Genomic DNA, 19,604 nt, shown 5'->3' on the forward strand with positions numbered 1-19,604 from the left:
ATGCATCTTTCAAGGCATCCATCGAAACTATCATCGACTAGATGCCCACCCCCCATGTAATACCCCTCACGGGGCATTTGAGGTACTAATAAATAAAAAATAAATAAATAAACTATGTCGAAAAAGGCTGAGATAGTGCAGCCATCGCCGCTAAAAACAAACACGAACTTTCAAACAGCTCTAAATATCAACAAGCAAACAACAAACGCTGGATAATGTGCTGCCATCTGTGAGGCATTATGAGACTCTTCATGGCCTCCGAGATGGCGAGCACGCGGCGTGTATCTTAGAGGCCATGCGACTCTTGCTTTAGGTCAAAAACCTGTACCATTCACGCGCGCGTGCGCGTGTGTGTCTGTGTGCGCATGTGTGTAACAATACAAATTAATAAGTATACACGTAGTGGTTGAAGTGCGCACTAGGGGCAGGATTTCGCTATTGCGTTCAACTCTTAAAGGGGAAGCTTAAGGGTCCCCCAATTTTTTTACAGTCTTCAGTGTCTCAGCACTTGTGGGACAAAAGTTCGTGATTGCAGCAAGCTAGCTGATTGAGACCCCTCGCTCAGCGTTTGGAAGCTGCAAAATCGGTCCCGGCACCGCATTTGTCATAGGGGGGCCGGGGGGGGGGGGGATACGCGGCTCCCACATATGCCTAACTCAGAGGGGATTATGGCTGCACCCTGTGAGTTATCGTTCAAAAGGTCGATCGGAGGGGCACGCTTGAGCGCGTCTGTTTTCTGCGAACGCCTCATTTTCTAGGTGTCTATGGCGGCCGATGCCGGCGATATGTTGTTATATGGTATTTTTTGGCACAAGGGCCAGTGGTGGCCAAAGAGTGCCAGGTCATGGTATGGGACGTGATCAATGAGGATGTTAGATGGCTGTATAAGGGCCTAAAATTGTTCGCATGACGGTGCGTAAAAAGCATAATTGCTAAAATCATGACAGTGGCGTGAATTGTGTGGTGAGGATAAATCAGTAGTGCTTGCGTTACTAAAATAGAGCATGGAGGTAGCACGAAAACCTCACGTACGCCCTTGAGACCAAGGGCCTGAGGTAGGTGCTTTCTCTTAAGAGACTACCGCAACATCGACCTCTTGTGAGAGGCCGTGCTACGGATCACCTGTGTATATGATGTGAAAATTACGAAGTTCTTTGAAGTATCTTAAAAGATATTCATATCTGAAAAACGGATCCTTGCCTAGCAACATTGCTGGGTGTAGTGGGATTTGCTGTCGGACTGGTACTGGAAAATGTTTTCTCCTAAGCACTTCAAGTTCTCGGCATTCCAACAAGACGTGAAGGACTGAGAGTGGCTGGCCACATTTATCACAGCTGGGTGGCTCACCACCGGAAAGAGGTACGCGTGTGTGGTGTGTGTGTCCTATTCTAAGTCTGCATAATGTTACTTCGGTGTGGCGTGTCTTTGCAGTGGGCGTCCAACTGCAAAGGTGTGGCTTAATCAAGTGTAATTTGTTATCTAGTTCTAGATCCCATGACCTTTGCCAGAAGGCCCTGAGCTTTTTCCTAAAAAGGGTTTCAGGTCCGTTACGGGAACCCCCATAGATGTATTAGTAGCATTTACGTGGACAGAAGTGGCTAGCTGGTCAGCCAAGACATTGCCTTCGATGTCTCTATGTCCAGGCACCCAGCATAACACGATATGTTGGCCAGATGCATACATGGTGCAAAGGAGTGGATATAGTTCCATCACTACAGGGTTTTTATTCTTTCGGAGAGACATGATGGCTTTCACCACACTGAGAGAGTCTGCGAATATAATAGATTTTTCTAACTTTTCTTTGCTGATATGTTTCACAGCAGTCAATAGTGCAAAGGCTTCTGCTGTGAAGATACTTGTTTCTCGGTGCATAGCGCCGGATTCTGTAAATGAAGGACCGATCGCTGCATAATGAACACCGGCATGCGACTTGGAAGCATCAGTAAAAAACTCAGCACAACAGTACTTTGCCTGTAATTCAAGAAAATGTGTATGTATATGCGCTTGTGGAGCATGTTTGGAAGTTCTGATGAAGGATATGTCACAGTCAATTTGTTGGCACTGCCATGGCGGGAGTGGTCTCGCCGGAGGCATTGCATGGTGTGTAACAATCGAGACATCCATTTCTTCATTAAGCTTCCTGACACGAAGTGAGAACGGCTCTCTTAGTGCCGGTCGCTTGTGGAATAGTGTGGCACATCCTGTATCATTTACAGTAGGATAAGCAGGGTGTTCAGACTGTGCATTCACTTTCAGAAAATACGTGAAGATATTGTATGACCGTTGCAAACAAACTGAGTGACCACTCGTCTGATTCCACGTAGAGACTTTGTACTGGGCTCGTCCTGAAGGCGCCAGTGGCTAGGCGTATGCCCAAATGGTGAATCGGATCAAGCATTTTCAGCGCACTTGGTGCGGCAGAGTGATACACCACACTTCCGTAGTCTAAACGTGTCTTGACAAGACTCTTGTAGAGGTTCATTAAGCACTTCCTGTCACTCCCCAAGTTGTGTGTGACAGTATTTTTAGGATATTCATTGTTTTTAGGCACTTTGTTTTAATGTACTTGATGTGCGGGATGAAGGACAGTTTTGAGTCAAGAATGACACCTAGAAACTTATGTTCTTTGTTGACCTGCAAGCGTTGTCCATCCAGCGTAACCTCAGGATCTGATACAAGGCCTCTTTTTCTGTTAAAAAGAACACACGAGCTTTTAAGGGGGTTTATCTTAAAACCATTTTCATTTGCCCACTTAGTTATTTTGTTCAGGCCAGCTGAACTTGTCGCTCACAGATTGAAAGGTTACATGATTTGAAGCCTATTTGGACGTCATCAACATATACACAGTAAAACATTGCGGGAGGAATAACCGTACGAAGAGAGTTCATTTTTACAATGAAGAGGGTGCAGCTAAGCACTCCTCCTTGTGGCACACCAGTTTCTTGAGTGAACGGTTTTGACAGGACATTTCCCACTCTAACGCGAAAAGTGCGATCGGACAGGTAACTTTCTATTGTTTTGAGCATGTTGCCCCGAACACCCAACGCGGACAGGTCTTTGAGGATTCCAAATCGCCATGTTGTGTCATAGGCTTTCTCGAGGTCGAGAAATACGGAAAGAAAAAAACTGTTTATGGATAAAGGCATCTCTAACTATTCCCTCAATACCAACAAGGTGGTCTAGTGTTGAGCGACCCTCCCTGAAGCCGCACTGAAGTGGGTCTAGTAGGTTGTTGTTTTCGAGAAGATAGATTAATCGCCGGTTTATCATTTTTTCATAGAGTTTGCACAAGCAGCTCGTCAATGCTATTGGCCTGTAGCTACTGGCTAAGGACGGATCTTTCCCTTGCTTGTGTATTGGAATTATAATGGCTTCTTTCCAAGACGTTGGAATGTACCCAGCTGCCCACAAGGTGTTGTAGAGAGACAGAAGTGCATTCTGTGCTTCGGGGTGTAAGTTCCTGATCATTTCATACATTATACGATCACCACCTGGTGCTGAGTTGTGGCAGGAGTTCAAAGCGGCCTTGAGTTCGGCTACATTAAACGGACGGTTGTAAGGTTCATCTTTGCGCACTTTCGTTCAAGGCGTTCCCGCTCAGCGCGTTCCTTGAACCTCAGGAAGGTTGGATTATAGTGGGATGCGCTAGAAATATGTTGAAAGTATTCACCCAGAAAGTCTGCCTGGTCTTCCATGCTATTGCCTTCGGTATTTACTAAGGGTAGTGGTTGTGTTTCCCGGCCATTTATTTTGTTTAGGCTATTCCACACCTTACCCTCATCCGTATAAGAGTTTATGTTAGATATGTATTTTTGACAGCTTTCTCTCCTAGCCTGTCGACGGACTCGTCTGCCCTGCGACTTTGTTTGCTTGAAATTAACGAGGTTCTCAGCTGTTGGATGGTCGCGAAGTAAAGCCAAGCTTTGTTCTGTTTTTTCTTGCCTCCCTACATTCTTCATTCCACCAGGGTATACGACGTTTTCTAATTTGTCTGTTGGTTTGTTTAATACATTTTTCAGCAGCGTCTATAATAAAATGTGTTATATACGCCACAGCGTCGTCTATAGAGGAAGCAATGTCATCCCACTGTAGATATGTGTATTCTTGGAACAGCTCCCAGTTTGCGGACTTAATTTTCCAACGAGGAAGCTGGGGGGAACCACTGTCTCGTTTTGTTAAGCTTATCGCTATAGGGAAGTGGTCGCTTCCGTATGGGTTTTTAATAACCTGCCATTCAAGATACGGAACTAGAGTACTGGATGTGATGGTTAAGTCGATAGATGAGTATGTTTGGTGCGTGGCATTGAAGTATGTGTGTTCGTTTTTGTTGAGCAGACATGCACCAGTAGAGAATAGGAAATTTTCTATCAGTCTTCCTCTCGCATCACAACGAGAATCTCCCCAAAGAGTGCTATGTGCATTGAAATCTCCAACTAGTAAATAGGGTTCAGGAAGCTCATCAATTAGGTTCTGGAATTCAGTTCTAATAAGTCTATAGCCTGGGGGAATGTATAATGAGATGACAGTGATTAGCTTGTTAAAAAGCACCGCTTGAATAGCGACTGCTTCTAGATGTGTTCTAAGATGGAGTTGCCTGCAGCTAACGCTACTGTCAACTTACGCAGGAATTTACGCAGGAGCTCATTAACGTCGTCTAGATTATGCAGAAGACCTCTGACGTTCCATTGCAATACCTGCGTATCCATCTTGAACGGAAGGTTAGTGCTGTGTGTTTAGAGAAACCTCAAGTTACGGAGCTTTTTCTAGGCGCCGTAATAGGAATTTTTCCTTTCTTAGAGCGGTCGACAGAGTCGCGCCGCTCCTTTGGCGCTTTCCGCGCCGCCTCACTCGAACTAGTGTCCATCACCTCTTGCGAGGCGTTGGATGTTCGCCGAAGAGGCTTCGCCTCAGGAGGCAGAGCCTTTGGGCCCACCTGCTCAGAGGCTGGTGGGTCCTTTTTTAGAGATGGCGATGCAGCACTGGCTGCAGCCGCCGAGGGGGAAGTTGGCGTCACTGCCAGCTCACTACGTGTGCGCTGGACAGCCGCCGGAAGCCGTTGTGACGCTGCCCCCTGTCGCGCCACATCGGCAAAGCTACCATTCGGTAGGTAGGAAATACGCCTGCGTGCCTCCTTGAAGGAGATGTTTTCTTTGACCTTAATTGCAACTATTTCCTTCTCTCTCTTCCATGATGGGCACGATCGCGAGTACGCGGCATGGTCCCCATCACAGTTCACACAGTGTGCAGCATTTTCGCAGGACTCGGACGGATGTTCAGTTGCACAACATTTTGTACAGGTAGAGCGGCCGCGACAGTTTTGTGAACTGTGGCCGAATCGCTGGCACTTGAAGCATCGGAGAGGATTTGGAATGTAGGGTCTGACTTTGAGTTTGATGTACCCTGCCTCGATCGTTTCGGGCAGGATACTGGAGCCAAAAGTAAGGATTAGATGCTTGGTCTGTATTTCCTTTCCATCGCGCCTCATCTGATTCTCTTCACATTCAGGACATTCTGGTCACTCCGCCCTCAACAAGTTCAGCCTCAGTTAGTCCCATGAGGTCATCATCTGAGACAACACCACGGGATGTGTTCATCGTGCGGTGGGGGGTGACTGTCACTGGGACGTCCCCAAATGATGTTGATTCAACAGTTTCTGATGCTGCATTTGGTCGCGGAGTTCTAAGAGGAGATCTCCATTTGCCATTCTCGATGCTTTGTAGCCTGCTCCAATTGTATCTGACAGTGTTTTCGAGACCAGGAAAGGTGAGATCATTCTCACTGTCTTTCCTGCTTTTTCGGAATGTACAACATGATAACGTGGAAAGGTTTCTTTCTGGTGTCCAACAAAGCGAAATACATCTTCGGTGCGCCCCCTCTTATGGGGACGATCGGGAAGTTTCGGGAAAGAGCTATCCATAGGATGTCGTATGTTTCGGCAGTAACGCCAACCACCCACCACGGAGCCCAACTAGGGGACGCTGCAGGAAGTGTGAAAAGCACATCCTGCAAGCGCCAGCTGTACGTTACCGCTATAACCAAATATGGCGTATCCAAGGCTGGCTACCCACACAAGGTTAACCCTTGCCGCCATGAAAAAGGAAGTAAGTTGAAGAGAGTAGAGGACAGGAAAGGTGAACAGTGAGAGAGAAAGACGAAGATGTGGGAGAGAGATAGGAAAAGGCGACTGCCGATTTCCCCTGCGTGGGTCAGCCCAGGGGTGCCGTCTACGTGAAGCCGGGGCCAAAGGGGCGTGTTGCCTCTGCCGGGGGGCCTTAAAGGTCCAATCACCCGGCGTCGGCTCAACACCCAGGATCCCCTTTTCCCCGGACACGGCAAAGCCACGCACGGCGAGGCGTGGGAAGGGGTCGAAACCCCCCCGCTAGCTCGGGTCCGTGGGGTCGCTACACACCAAACGCCTGCTTGCGCAGACGCCCCTGCGGGGGATGCCGGCGATAATGAGACGGTAAATGGGCTACGTCGCGCGCTCTGGTCGGGATATTTGCAAACGACGCCACGTGCTCCTCAGTTCGCACCTGTCGCCGCCCTGTGCAACGTTTATAGAAGCTGTTTGGCCCTGTGACCCTCCAAAACTTGGCGCGCGTCAGGTCACCACCACCTCTCATGCGCAGGTAGTCTCCCGAATAAAGTCCATTGTTCAACCGGCGTCACGTGAAATAGTCATTTGAACACATGTACACTGCCAAACACTCGTCACCTGCCCGCGAGGCGAAAGCAGGCTTCTAAGTACTGTCCTACGAGCCTCAAAATTATGAGGAGGCAAGGTCAAGTTCTTTGTGTCCTTGAAAAACGCTTCTACAGTCACCTGAGTACAAAGGAGAGCAGCCAAGCAATTCCTGGAAACCTCGGCACAATAGCCTAACCTGCTAGCTATGCATTCATAATGTACAGTGCAACCCGCTTTCTTGCCCTCTTTCTTTATCTCTCTCCCTCTCTTTCTTTTTCAGCAGTCTCATGGGGTTACATTGTGCATTGAAGACGCGGCGACTAGATCTAGCCACTGATGTCTGGAGAAATAACCCATCCGTGTTTTGGCAACACCACCACCTAGACTAGCCTGTCTTTCCCTTCTCCCTCTTCTCTCCACCTAGACTAGCTGGTTGGTTTGGGCGGCCCCCGAATGCAGAGATGTTACTTGTCTCGTACTTGACTCAAGACAGCTTTGCCACTCGCCATAAATCGTTCTCGAACTTGCGGACGACTTGGCTAAGTCGTAGCCAGGACGAGTTTCAAGTCTGCTGCGGCGCTAGCTTGAAACAGTCTTGATGCGTTATTCCAACATGGCCGCATCTCGAATGGACGCGGAGGTTGTCCGCTTTTAAGTTTGCTTGCCACGCTATGGACGTAGCATATTTCCTGAGGTACATTGCCTGCCGAAGATTCCGCGACCCGCCTTACGTGACCGAGGAAATCTGATGGAGTTGTACGAGGAGGAACGATTCCACGCTCGCTACAGGTTCACCAAGCACGCCGTGCGGCAGCTTCTGGCTATGTTGCCGCTCCAAGAAAGCGGGGACAACCGAGGACAGCCTGTGCCTCCCATGTTGCGGCTACGGCGCTGACACATTCCAGACAGTCTCCGGCGATCTCGTCCGCATTCCACAGTCGACAGTGTGCCGCGCAGTCGGAAAAGTGACCCTACTCATCGCAAAGCACTTGTACTCGATGCTGGTGCGCTTCCCGCAGCCGGCGGGATTTCCTAAAGTTATGCGGGACGTTTATGAAGTGGCCGAATTCCCTGGCGTTACAGGATGTGTCGACTGCACACACGTGCGCATTAATAGCCCGGTGTATTTACGCTCACCAATCACTCATCTCCCGAATACAAAGCATGTGGAAGGTCACAAGAATAATAGCTCAAGTGAACCAGTCATGCAAAAAAAATGTTGTTCTTACCAGTTTTGTGGCGGTCTCGCTTTTCCCTTGCAGCTTCCTCTTTCCATTTCTGTTTGAGGTTATTCCAGCATTTCTTGAGCTGGAAGTGATGGCGCCTGGTAATCCCGTGGTTGGCGTTGTAGCGCTTGGCTATTTCTTTCCACATTTCATTTTTTCGCCACTGACGCCACATCAGTTTTTTACACTCAATAATGTGCTCGAACTGCCTCACAAGATCGATCAGCACACTTTTTTCGTCCTCTTTGAAGCGCGGGGCTGCCTTGCGCTGAGGTGTCTCTTGGGACCACAACGTGCCTTGCTGCGACATCTCAGCGAATGGCTCTTTCTCCTTGATTCGACGACTTCGCTTCGAAAAGTGACGTGGGGGACGCAGCGTGAGCCGAAAAATGTTTTCATAGTACACATTTTACGTCGTTTTTGTCTCGTTCGGTGCAGCTGTGTGGAATTGAGAAACTTGACAAGCATCAGTTTGCAGCACGATACGAAAAATTCCTTAAGCTTTTCTCAGAAAAAAAGAGCTTCCCCCAGTGCGGGTTTAATCCGCGGACCAGCAGAAATTTTTTGGTGACAAGGCGAAGCTCTTCTTGGGACTTCCTCGTAGCTTTGTATTACAAACAGGTGCTCTCGTACAAATACGTGCATGAGCTCTTCGTTCACCTCGCAGGACGCACAGGGCAAGCCTGTGTCTTTTTCGTTATTCGCGACAAAGCTTCCAGCAGATAACATATCCCAACGCCTCCTATATTTGAGATGCCTGGCGCGTCAGCGCCGATTGCTCCGCGCGACTCTCTCCCCTTTACGCGCGCCACCGCCGCGCCGCGGCGCTGTGTTCTGACACTATCGTGCGCCTTGCCGGCACTGCGAGCGCCCGCGCAGTAGTCTTTGCGGTAGCCCGTTCGGAGTGAGCACTAATGCTGTTGGTCATTTTTTCTCAGGGTGCCACGTACTACTTTTTATCGCGCGTCTTGCCTCTTCGGAGCTCGATCTAATAACCGCACCTGAAGCCCAGTCATGCGGTACTGCTGCGTGCCCTTTTGCACCTCGAGCCAGCGCAAGAAGCAGCCTGGCGTTTCATTCCACGAGATACCTGCAGATGCGACACTCCGGGAACAATGGCTCAAAGTTATATCAAGAAAGAATTGGCAGCCAAAGTCTACATCCAAATACTCAGCTGTCTGCAGCCTTCATTTTCTCGATGCGGACTTTCGCGAAGACACCAAGAGACGCATGCTGAAGCCAGGTACTGTGCCCAGTGTTTTCCCACAATACCCTTCTTACCTCAGGCCAGCACCGTCGAAGCCGCGAGGTGAGAGAACCATTGCAAAAAGGAAACGCGAATGTTCACCAACGAAATCAGCTTCGAATGACGCGTCTGAAAATCTCACTCGTGTTCGTTCAACGCAGCAGAATGTGTCGGACTCAACGTTGTCCGTTGATTGCGTGGATGTGCCCATGTCTGACAACAGCAGCGTCGCCTCTCAGGACTTCATGCAACAATGCTGCACGTCCCGTGCCTGCGAAAATTCCGATGAGAGGCCTGATCCGAATAGCGCAGAGAGAATGCTACATCCCGGCCAGACCGCATACGCCATGAGATCTTTTGGCACGCAGACCAACGACCGAAGTTCGTCAGCGGCTTTCTTACAGAGCAAAAAGTGGCGTGAGAAAGAAAAGGCCTTAAAGGCACAGAATGAGAGGTTGCGCTCAACGGTTGACGCGTACAAGAAGGAGCTTGAACGATTGAAGGAGGAGTGCCATGTCAGCAAATTTCTTCACGTCGTCAAAGACTCGGAGCTTGCGTTCACGAAGGCCAAAATTATTTTGGATCAAGTGATTAATTATAAGGCCAAGAAGCCTATATGGTCTGAAACAACTATTAGGCAATGTACTATTTTGCGCCACCTCTCAGCGAAATCTTACGAACATATGAGAACTGAGAACCTGCTCTCCTTTCCGTGCAGAAATACTCTGAGGAAATACCTCGGAAGTTCATCAGGAGAGGTTGGATTTAGTGAACTTGTCAAGAGAAGGCTGAGTGCAGAGCTGGAATGTCTCACAGCACCCCAATCAAAACTATGTAGCCTCGTGGTAGATGAAATGCGCATTCGACAGAAGCTCGAGTACCACAAGCAACGAGATGCAATTCTTGGAGACATTGACCTGAGTGCCGACGTCAATCATCTTTTGCCAGCTTCTGATAAGGGTCAGCTTGCAAATTCCCTCTTGTGCTTCTTGCTGTGTGGACTACATGCAAGCTTCAAGATTCCAGTGGGGTACTTTTTTACGAAGGGGTGTTCCGGGGAATTGCTTGCTAAGACAGTACAGCACGTTATTAGGAAAACAGAAGAGGTGGGGTTCAGAATTGTACGCCTAGTAACGGACAACCACAAAGTCAACGTTGCAGCAATGGAGACGATGTCACAGGGGCATCTTCAAACCAAGATACGCCACCCGGCTGACCCTTCAAGGTACCTGTTTTTAGCCTTTGATCAGAGCCACATTATCAAAAACATTCGCTCACAGTTCTTGTCAAAACAAATTGGAGGTCAACAGGAAATATCTGCTGTCTATCTTAAGGACCTATACAGGATGCAGCAAGGCTCCTTGGTCAAACCAGTCAGTTTTCTCACAAGAAAACATGTATATCCGACAAACATTGAGAAGATGGGTGTGAGAAGAGCAATACAGATTTTTTCACCACCTGTAACAGCTGCTCTGAGCTTCTTGAAGGACCAAGCAGGGCACACATGTGATACCAAGTTTGCAAATGTTGCACCTACAGTGGAGTTTATGACGAACATGCACAGGTGGTTCGTTCTAATGGATGTGAGCAACTGCGAGCAGCATATTCACCAGAACAACCCGGACACCAGGCAGTTTTCAGACGCAGAAGATCCCAGACTTCACTGGCTGGAGCTCGTCTTTCTCGAGTACCTCGAAATGCTAAAGGAAGCTAGTTCACCTGAAAATTTTCTCACCAAGGAGACCTACCATGCCCTAGTTTTCACCACAGTTTCCAACGTGCAATGCATACAGTTTCTGCTGAATGAGTGCGACTTCACGTTTGTACTCACAAGGAAATTCTCAAGCGATCCGATAGAATCATTGTTTGGATTTCTAAGGAGGACTGCCGGTTGCAATGACGTCATGGATGTGAGAAGTGCTGTTTCTGGACTAGAAAAAATTTTGAAGACAGGAATAGTCGCATCATCCGACAGAAGCAACGTCAACAGCTCCACTTCCTTCTGCTCTTCCCGGGCTGTTCGTGGAAGTGAAGTGAGGGACAGCACAGTAGCTGTCTGTGCGAACACCAAAAGGGCGCAACAAACGCTGCGAGAAGTTTGCTTGTCATCGAAGCCTTTTTTGCCAACTCCTGATATGGCAGCCATAGCACTTGTTGGGGGCTACATAGCTCGCGCAGTGAGCGAAAGAAGTGCGTGTGAGAACTGTGTGTCTTTAGTTAGGAAAGCAAAAGGAAACTCTGCTGTGGATGGGTTGATTTCCCATCAAGACAGGGGTGGCCTCTTCTACCCGACACAAGAACTCATTACAGTTCTTTATGGACTGAAGAAATACGTGGAGATAATGCTGTCAGACAGAAAAGCTCTTCTGAAACCAATGGAGCAGTGCTTGCAGCACAGTGTCAGTACAATCACAGGCTTGCCTGTGTTGAAATGTAAAAGCTGCAATGATGACCAGAGAGAGGCTTTTGTGAAAGTAATATGCAAAAAATTTATGAAGCCCCTATTTTCAAACCATGCATTAGACATAAGTGACAGAAATGCAGTGGCTAATATGTATCACAACAAGCCGCTGTCACGTAAAGTATTGAAGCTTTGAAACGGCATATATTGGTTTTGTTCTTTGATTTTTTTTTTTAGTGAAGTGATTTCTTTGGACTGCAGACATCAACTGTGATAGCAGTGTCATGGATTGGGGAACTCTTCTTCCACCCTATTCGCTTTAAATTGTTAGTTTCGCCACATATGCAGAGATGATGCCCCCCGTTTTTTACCATTGTCTGTGACAACAGTCGTTTTTTGCTTTACACTTTCTTTGACTACCAATCTTGCATTTTTTTCTTCATAGCTGGGGCTGCTGCTATTCTCTGTGATATTTACTCCTGTGATAAAATATATACATGTTCCCTTTTTTTGTTTACAATTTTCTGGTCATTATGTGCATGAACCTGTAGTTGATGTTGCTTTGCATCGATGTTATTTCTTTTTTTTTATGTTGAACCAATATCTATTGGTATTATCACCTTTCTGTGATACTGCGTTATCTGCAGCACGCCCCAGCTCTTGGCAGAGAATGCTTAGCCTGGCCTTTTGCTGCAGTGAATAAACATTGTGGTATTGTAGTTCGACTTTTTTGACTTTTTATTTTCGTTTTTGACATTATTTTCACTCTGCTAAGCCCTACACACCTTGAAGCACAAAATTTTCACAAAGTTGAGAGCTGCGAAGCTCCACAGAGCGACTGGCGCAGTGACTTTCTGTGGCGGAGCCGGCGGAGCGTAGTGTCAGAAGCTGGCGCCGCCTCGCGGCAATCCGGTAAAACACGGTGGCCGCGGGCGAACAATAGGATAGCGGCCGACGTGCCAGGCATCTCAAAGTATAGGAGGCGTTGCATATCCTGACCATGTGCTTCCCCCCCCCCTCCCTCACCAACATGCAGCGCGGCATTGCTGCACCCCGCCAGGCAAAATTCCGCCGAGGCCCATGATCCCGACCCCCGCTTCTTGTCTTGTTTACCATGAATCAGATGTTCAACGAAAGTAGACAATAATTAGCATTTGCAGTTCCATTCTTTAGCTTCTTTTTTTGGGTGGCGGCACCCACATGGGCCTGAACAAGGGCTTTGTACACCTTGTTCCCAGAAGTTGTTGCATTTTTTATTTATTCATATATAACTGCGACCCAGCTCGCTACAAGCATGTCCATAGGCGAATAGAATGGCTAGTACCTTGAAAATTCGCGATACCTCGCTTAAAACTTGCGAGCCTGGGCAGCGCATATACACTCCGCGTTCGATAAGAAAAAAAATCGACGAAAGAACATAACGCAAACCATGCCTTGCTTCGCATCTTTATGGGAAATTCTATTAGCGCGCAGACCAAAACAAGCAAGCTTGGAGCAACGTTTATAGAACCAGGTCAGTTGCAAAACTCCCCGCGTCAGCCGACCCGTCACGCGGCGCCGGGGCAGCTTCCGGTTTGGTGGCGCTGGCGGCGCAACAAGCTTCCGCTAGCAGACGAAAACGCGTAGTCGGCGTGGCAAGACGCCGGAGCAGCCGTTCAGACAGGGCTTCGCCGACTGGACATTACCGAGATTTTTCGTTGCGCTGCCTCAGCAACGTTATTTAGCGGTGGTAAGGCAAGGACAGTATAGCTATGTCTTTCTGGACTGCCCACGATAGACGATGCTTGACAGCATAACGTACGAGTCTGTCCATTACGCTATAATTATCTGTGGCGTATTCCCGTGGCATAATTCTTTTAGTTTTTTGAAGTAAGGAGCTTTCACTTTGAATCGCAGTGGTCGTTACTTGCAATTGTAGAGTGGCAGAATCGCCATGTGTGTACTGCACGCCACAAATTCAGTCCTGCCCACAGAAACAAAAATTGTATTTATTTTACGCATGCAATGCAGTCAAATAGGTTTTCAGATATTGCATGTACAGTGTGATGCACACAGACTGCACAATTTACAGTCTCGGGCATTATACCTTATCAAAACAGCTCTAACTAATTATTTACAGCAGGATTTATGGAATCAGACAAACGTGTGCACTTAACACAGACATTTTTTTTATTTACACTCTGATACATTGCAGAAATATTTACGGTAGGTGACTTTATGAATGGCAAGCTAATTACAAAAGCCGCGACTTTTTCCTAGCGGCTTTTACTTGTTCACTAACATGGTTTCTTTCTGCAAGAAACCTGGAGTAGAAATGCATCCGCATAACTAAGTAAAACTTGATTATTTGGGCTGTGAACTGTTCTGTGTGGAGGTCGCAACCTAACTTTACAAGCTTGCGTTTAGACACGAGGTCTACGATGCACCAAAACATGTTCCCAAAAACCTTTCCAGTTTTCGTTTCTTCCTGCACAACTGCCTCTACAACAGTCAATAATGCATTCAGTGCTTGTGATGGGTGTTTGAGGGCTCCTGGAGCAAATGAGCGCTTCTCAGTCAGAATAGCCGCAGGCGGCACACAATCGGTATTTGTTAGACTAGCCTGGCACTTGGTACAGCTGGAAAACTTCAAAGCTTTTTTGGCAACATAACCACTAAGATAATATAATACACTGTCTTGGGCGCGTGCACGATTGTAGCCATGCTCAAGAGCACTTGTGGGATGGGCTTGCAGAGTTATTGACTTGAGAAGGCTGTCGAGTTTCTCGTTTCTTTTCTGTTCTCTGTCAAAGCCAGCATCTTCTTGCTGTTCAAGGTCTTTTCCAGAGAGATGAGCACTGGATCGGATTCACCTGTGCAGTTGTTACCCCTGATTGCCATTTTGAGGGGTGTATGCAAACTGAGGAGCCGGAACACTTGGCTGAAACTGGTGATCGTAGGATGGTCCTCATCGCCTCCAAATGTTCGAACCACGCCAAAAAAACGCTGAAAAAAAGTCGGTTCATATTATGTATTTATAGGGACTAATAACAAACTTACTTGCACAGCTGTGTGCCTATGAAAATTTAAGAAAAAACTAATTACCTCCAAGGGATCCTGATTCAACTTTGCGGTGAGCACGTATGGCACCCCTTTGCTGTGCATAATATCGATTATGTCAAGTACAGACATTAGAGTGACACGCAAGGACTCCACTGTCATCTGTGAAGCAAACATTTGTGTTGGTTTGTCGACACTGCTGTTCCGTCTCATTGAGCATGTTGAGGAAGTCCTTGAGAACCTGTAGCAAAGATTACATGTGTTTGTACACTGAGTACTGTTTCAAAAACATAGTGCATTTTCCCTTTTTGGCATTCTGAAGACAACTATTCTGTTGTTCAAATTGAAAGAATCGGATCACTTGTTATCTAAGTTTTATAGGCTGAAAGAAGGAAGGTTAATGGTAGTAACGTTTTCTTTACCTGGATTTGGCGAGAGTCCTTCCTTATTCCTTCGGCAGGAATTCTTGCATTCAGGGCATCAAAAACATTGTTGAGGAGCAAAGTAAAGCTCTCAGTGCCATGGGTGTTCTCAAATTCAGGTGTGTTTTGTTCCCTGTAGATACTAAATCCAATTGCGACACTCCTGCTGAATAGCTGAAATACAAAGTTCGGCATGTATATTAGTCAGCACGCACTTAGAAGCAATAGTGTGCACACGTGTGACTTTTTGCAACTAAGATATGTACCTGTGGGCCAGCGGCACCGACATTTTTTGCAGGTTGCTTGGATTGATGTGGGAGGCAGTCAGCTTCGGAACGACTTTTAATGGTTGTTCTCCTCCGTTTTGTACAGGAGCCTGTAATGATCAAAGCTGACCTTGTGCGGACCAGCCTGAGATACATAAAAATAGAACAGTTATCACAGTGAAGAATGGGAATCCCAAAAGTAGTCACTTCCACTTTCAATTTAATGTTCCATCCTCCATTAATGACAGGATTTATAAAAGAAAAAAACACTCACCATTGCATAGTTGTGCGTCAGCAGATGTTTCTGATACACTTCATTATGTGCGGGACATCGCACAAGAAGTGAAGTGAGCGCCCGGCGTGAGTGATGATGGATGTGGGATCTGTTTCTCGCTCCAGTGCACTTTCCCGAAATTCCTAGGTGCGTCCACATGGACCGTTATTTCCTGCACCATCAGACACAACAGCCATGATACACGCACCATTGCGTTCCAACTGGAGAACAGACTCCAGCACCAGTTTTGCAAGGACAACACCGGGTGCTGCACCTCTGGTTGCAAAGCTGGCCACAGGTTGGACCCACGATTCGAAAAGGGGTGCAAACATGACAACAAGTGCATGATCTGCGAGCTTTCCATTTTCATTAGGAGCTGTGCCAGCAAAGTCCACAAACCCATCGAACTTGTATGTCGATGAGTTGAACACAACTGATTGCCTCAGTTTGATTCATCAATCAGTAGCGTGCCGCAGTTACTGTTCTCTCCTTTCCCTTGAAAGTATGCTTTGATTGTGTCCAGAGCAACTTCGTTGAATCCGTATTGGCATGGCATTCCTGCAAGGATTTGGTTCAGCCTGTTGCACGTTGGCAATGCGAGGAGTTTCATCGACCTTATAAGCTTGTAAGCCTTCGGGCTTGCAATTCTCAAGAGGAGGCAGTTCATAATCCAAGTACTGCTATAGCGCATTCCTTGTGGTGCTTTTGCCTTTGCCTGCTTTAGCGACGATTTGAATGCACTTGTTGAATAGGTGGGAGTACGCTCAAAGCCTCCTGGAGACTTTTATCTGGTTTGTAGCAACTTTTTTTTCATGTCAGTCACATTCTTTAGCAGTTTAGACCGTCGAACAGCTGCGCGTGTGGCCCTTTTCTTTAGCATGTCTTCCCTCTGCTTCTGCTTTTTCTTCTTGAGTTTTTCTAAAGATACCTGTTTACACAGCTTAAGCCAAAGCTTCGAGCAGGGGCCGCAGTTAGGGGTATCGGTGAGCACTTGACATTCATTGCTCACGAGGCTGCCGGCAGACGAATTGGGACAACCTGAAACACCTTCAGCTTTTCTATGTTCTCCAGAAGTTCGGCCAATTGGGGCGACCGTGTCGACATTGTCAGGCGACTTAGCTAAACGGCCACGGCCGCTAACAGTGACTGTCATGTCTTCTGCGACGACTACGCATTTCTCCACGAATAGCGCCCTTTTATCTTCCTTCAGCACGAAAAACGCCACAAAACGTCCTGTCTCGCCATTCTCAACAGCTTTCCTCCAGCATGCAGCGGGCAAACAAACGTTTTCTATATCTTGAAGCGAAATGACGCCACTCGTTGACGGCACGTCGGAACTCACTTCACTATCTTCGGGCACCTTAGTGTCCCACCTATCGGGCAGCTTCCGCTTCTTTGTCGCGGGTTTTGAAAGGTAAGCGGGCAAGTTCGGGAATATTTCTGGGACACATCCTTCGACGAGGCTCCACTTTCCTCTAGCGATTTCTATCTTCTTACCATTGATGATGTGCGTGAAAGTCTTCAAGATGTCTTCCTCGTGAAAATGCGTATCACCACGCGTGATGTGTTGGACAGTTTCTTGTCCGCACGAGGAATGGCGTGATCCCACGCCGCTCGCTGATCAGTGTCACGCGGGGCACAAAAGAAATGTCGTGGTGTCTCGGATTTCCTGTAGCCACTTGTACATCCAGGAACACAGCATGTCGGCATGGTGAACACACGCAGCACATACGAAGCACAATAGGGCGCGAAAAGCGCAAAACCGTGCAGCAGAAAGCAGATTCCACGGATACTGACGCGCCACAACATTCACCGCCGGTGGAGGAGAGTGGAGTGAGTGAATCCTGATGCGACGGCAGCGCCACATTTGTCGCTGATGGCGGCGGCGCCGCGCAACATCGCCCAGTTTTGCAACTGACCTGGTTCTATAAACGTTGGCTTGGAGTAACGCGCCGCGCTTGTGCGGCCACTGAAACCAGCGGGCAACGGACGCTTTACACAAGCAACACTGCGCGTCGCTGCGGCGGCGGGAACCACGTGCCGCTCGTAGACAGGAAAATGACAAAAATATGCTTGTGGCACTTTGATGTGACAGTTCTTTTAAAATATACGAACTTTTCTTGCTGTAACACGTGCCTTCCGCCAACAACTTCATGTTTCTGCATTGAAGCTCGTTCTTGACTTGACCAAGCAAGACAGCCTGCACGGAAATTTTGGCCTTCAACATTTAGATATTCTTCGTAGCGCACTTCAACTTCCACGCGGTTGGAATATTGATGCACAAACGTTCACGAAGCCTGTCTTCCTGGATTGGAGGAAATAGTTTGCGCTGATTTTTTATTGATGCACGGCAGCAATGAACACGTCAGTTGAAAACTTTAGCTCAGCTATTAACCGGTTTGTACAAACTCGGTTTGTGGGAAAGAACGAAAGGCACGAGACGAAAGGGGGAGAGGGTGAACGGCGACCAAGTTGAAGGGGAAAGGGGAGGTGGAAGTTTAGAATACAAAAGCCATTGCGAGGCGTGCTCGAACACCGAGGGTGGCTGTATAAAAAGACGACGACTTGCCGGATTGTCACTCGACTTGCTACTTCTCAAGCAGTGAAGCATGTGTTCTCGCCTCGTCAACGAGCTGCTGCTCCGGCTTCGCCAGCGGCAGCTGCAGCCAATGATCATGCCACTGACAGCGGCGTTCGTTCTGGAGGCATGCATGAGCCGCGGTTTCACGGAGTGTGCCGAGATTCTGGACATGGCCTGCGAGGCCGTAGAGTACGGGGCGGCCGTGTTCACGGAATACGACGAAGATGGAGACGGGTGGATCAGGGACAGCGACTTACAGGCAGCTCTGGAAACCTGCGGGTTCACAGTCCGAGGGGAATACCTGGCACGTCTGCGCGTGACATATTCCCATTACGGCTGTATTTCGTACGACGGTTTCCTGAAAGCCTGCGCGCGAGTCGCGAAACGTCACTGGTGAAGCATGATGTCCGCTGCACCTTAGCGCTTCTGAAAAGGCCTTTTCAGGGCTACCCAATTTTGCATTGGCTGAGTGCGCCACTGGCGATCACGCTCCGTGTTACCCTCATAAATTTCTCCTTAAATAACTTAGCTCCATTACAGTGGCTTGACCGGTTGCTTCATACGCATTTCAAGTTTGCCAAGGTTAAAATAACAAATCGCAACAGTTCCGTACGCTGCAGGGTAAAGCATGTACGTAAATTAGAAATATTTTTACAGAAACGTAAGATGGTTGTATAAAGTTTATATGTTAATGCTAGTAACAGAAATGATGTAGAGAAAAAGGCAATTTGCGCTGTTAAAGTATGTGGCTGGTACACATATTCTGCCACGTCTATCTTGTATGCGATGAAGGCCTTTGCGTTTCTAATAAATAAACTATTCATAGTTGAAAGCAAGATAACAATACTGCGAGTTTTATCTTTACAAAACGGCACTTTTAAACGTGCTGCCGTCCTTGCTTGGCGAGCTGCAATCTTCTCTTTGAACGGGCTGCGTTCGTTATCCGCTCTCGGCAAAACTGCTTTTCTCTAACATGCCTGCCATCACGAGAGTGACATAGTTTGCTAACTACATTTTGTGGTTTAATAATATGTGTTGTTTAATGGCGCAAGGGCCATTCATGGCCAAAGAGCGCCAAGACATGATAGGGAAATGAACAATGGTTATGTTAAGTGGCTGTATAGGAGCCTAAAATTCCTCGCGCTAAAGGCGGGTAAAAACATAAGTAATAAAATCATGGGAGTGACGTGAAACATGTGCACAGAGAATGAATAACAAGAGGTCGTGATGATAAAACAATGAGCGTACGTCGTGAGCACGAATACCTCCTCAAAGCCTTTGAGGCCAAAGGCAGGGAGGCCAGTGCTTTTTTTTTTTTAAAAACTACCGCAGCAGCGGCCTCTGTGGAGAAGCCGTGCTGTGTTGCTAGGGTAAAAACATTGAAACTATGTATATCTTTGAAATAACGAAAGAGCGAGACTTGTTTAAAAATAGGTTCCCTGCCTAAGAACATTGAAGGGTGAA

At 47.6% G+C, this 19,604-nt stretch overlaps 1 protein-coding gene across 1 annotated transcript; it reads left to right on the forward strand.

Moving 5' to 3' along the window:
• Positions 1-8,925: 8,925 nt before the first annotated feature.
• Positions 8,926-12,236, forward strand: LOC119375880 (uncharacterized). Its single transcript, XM_037645915.2, has 2 exons — positions 8,926-10,976; positions 12,206-12,236. The coding sequence occupies exons 1-2, from the start codon at positions 8,926-8,928 to the stop codon at positions 12,234-12,236; spliced, it is 2,082 nt and encodes a 693-aa protein (XP_037501843.2).
• The last annotated feature ends 7,368 nt before the right edge of the window (positions 12,237-19,604 follow it).

This window comes from Rhipicephalus sanguineus, unplaced genomic scaffold (assembly GCF_013339695.2).
Source record: "Rhipicephalus sanguineus isolate Rsan-2018 unplaced genomic scaffold, BIME_Rsan_1.4 Seq1003, whole genome shotgun sequence".
Classification (NCBI taxonomy): Eukaryota; Metazoa; Arthropoda; class Arachnida; order Ixodida; family Ixodidae; genus Rhipicephalus; species Rhipicephalus sanguineus.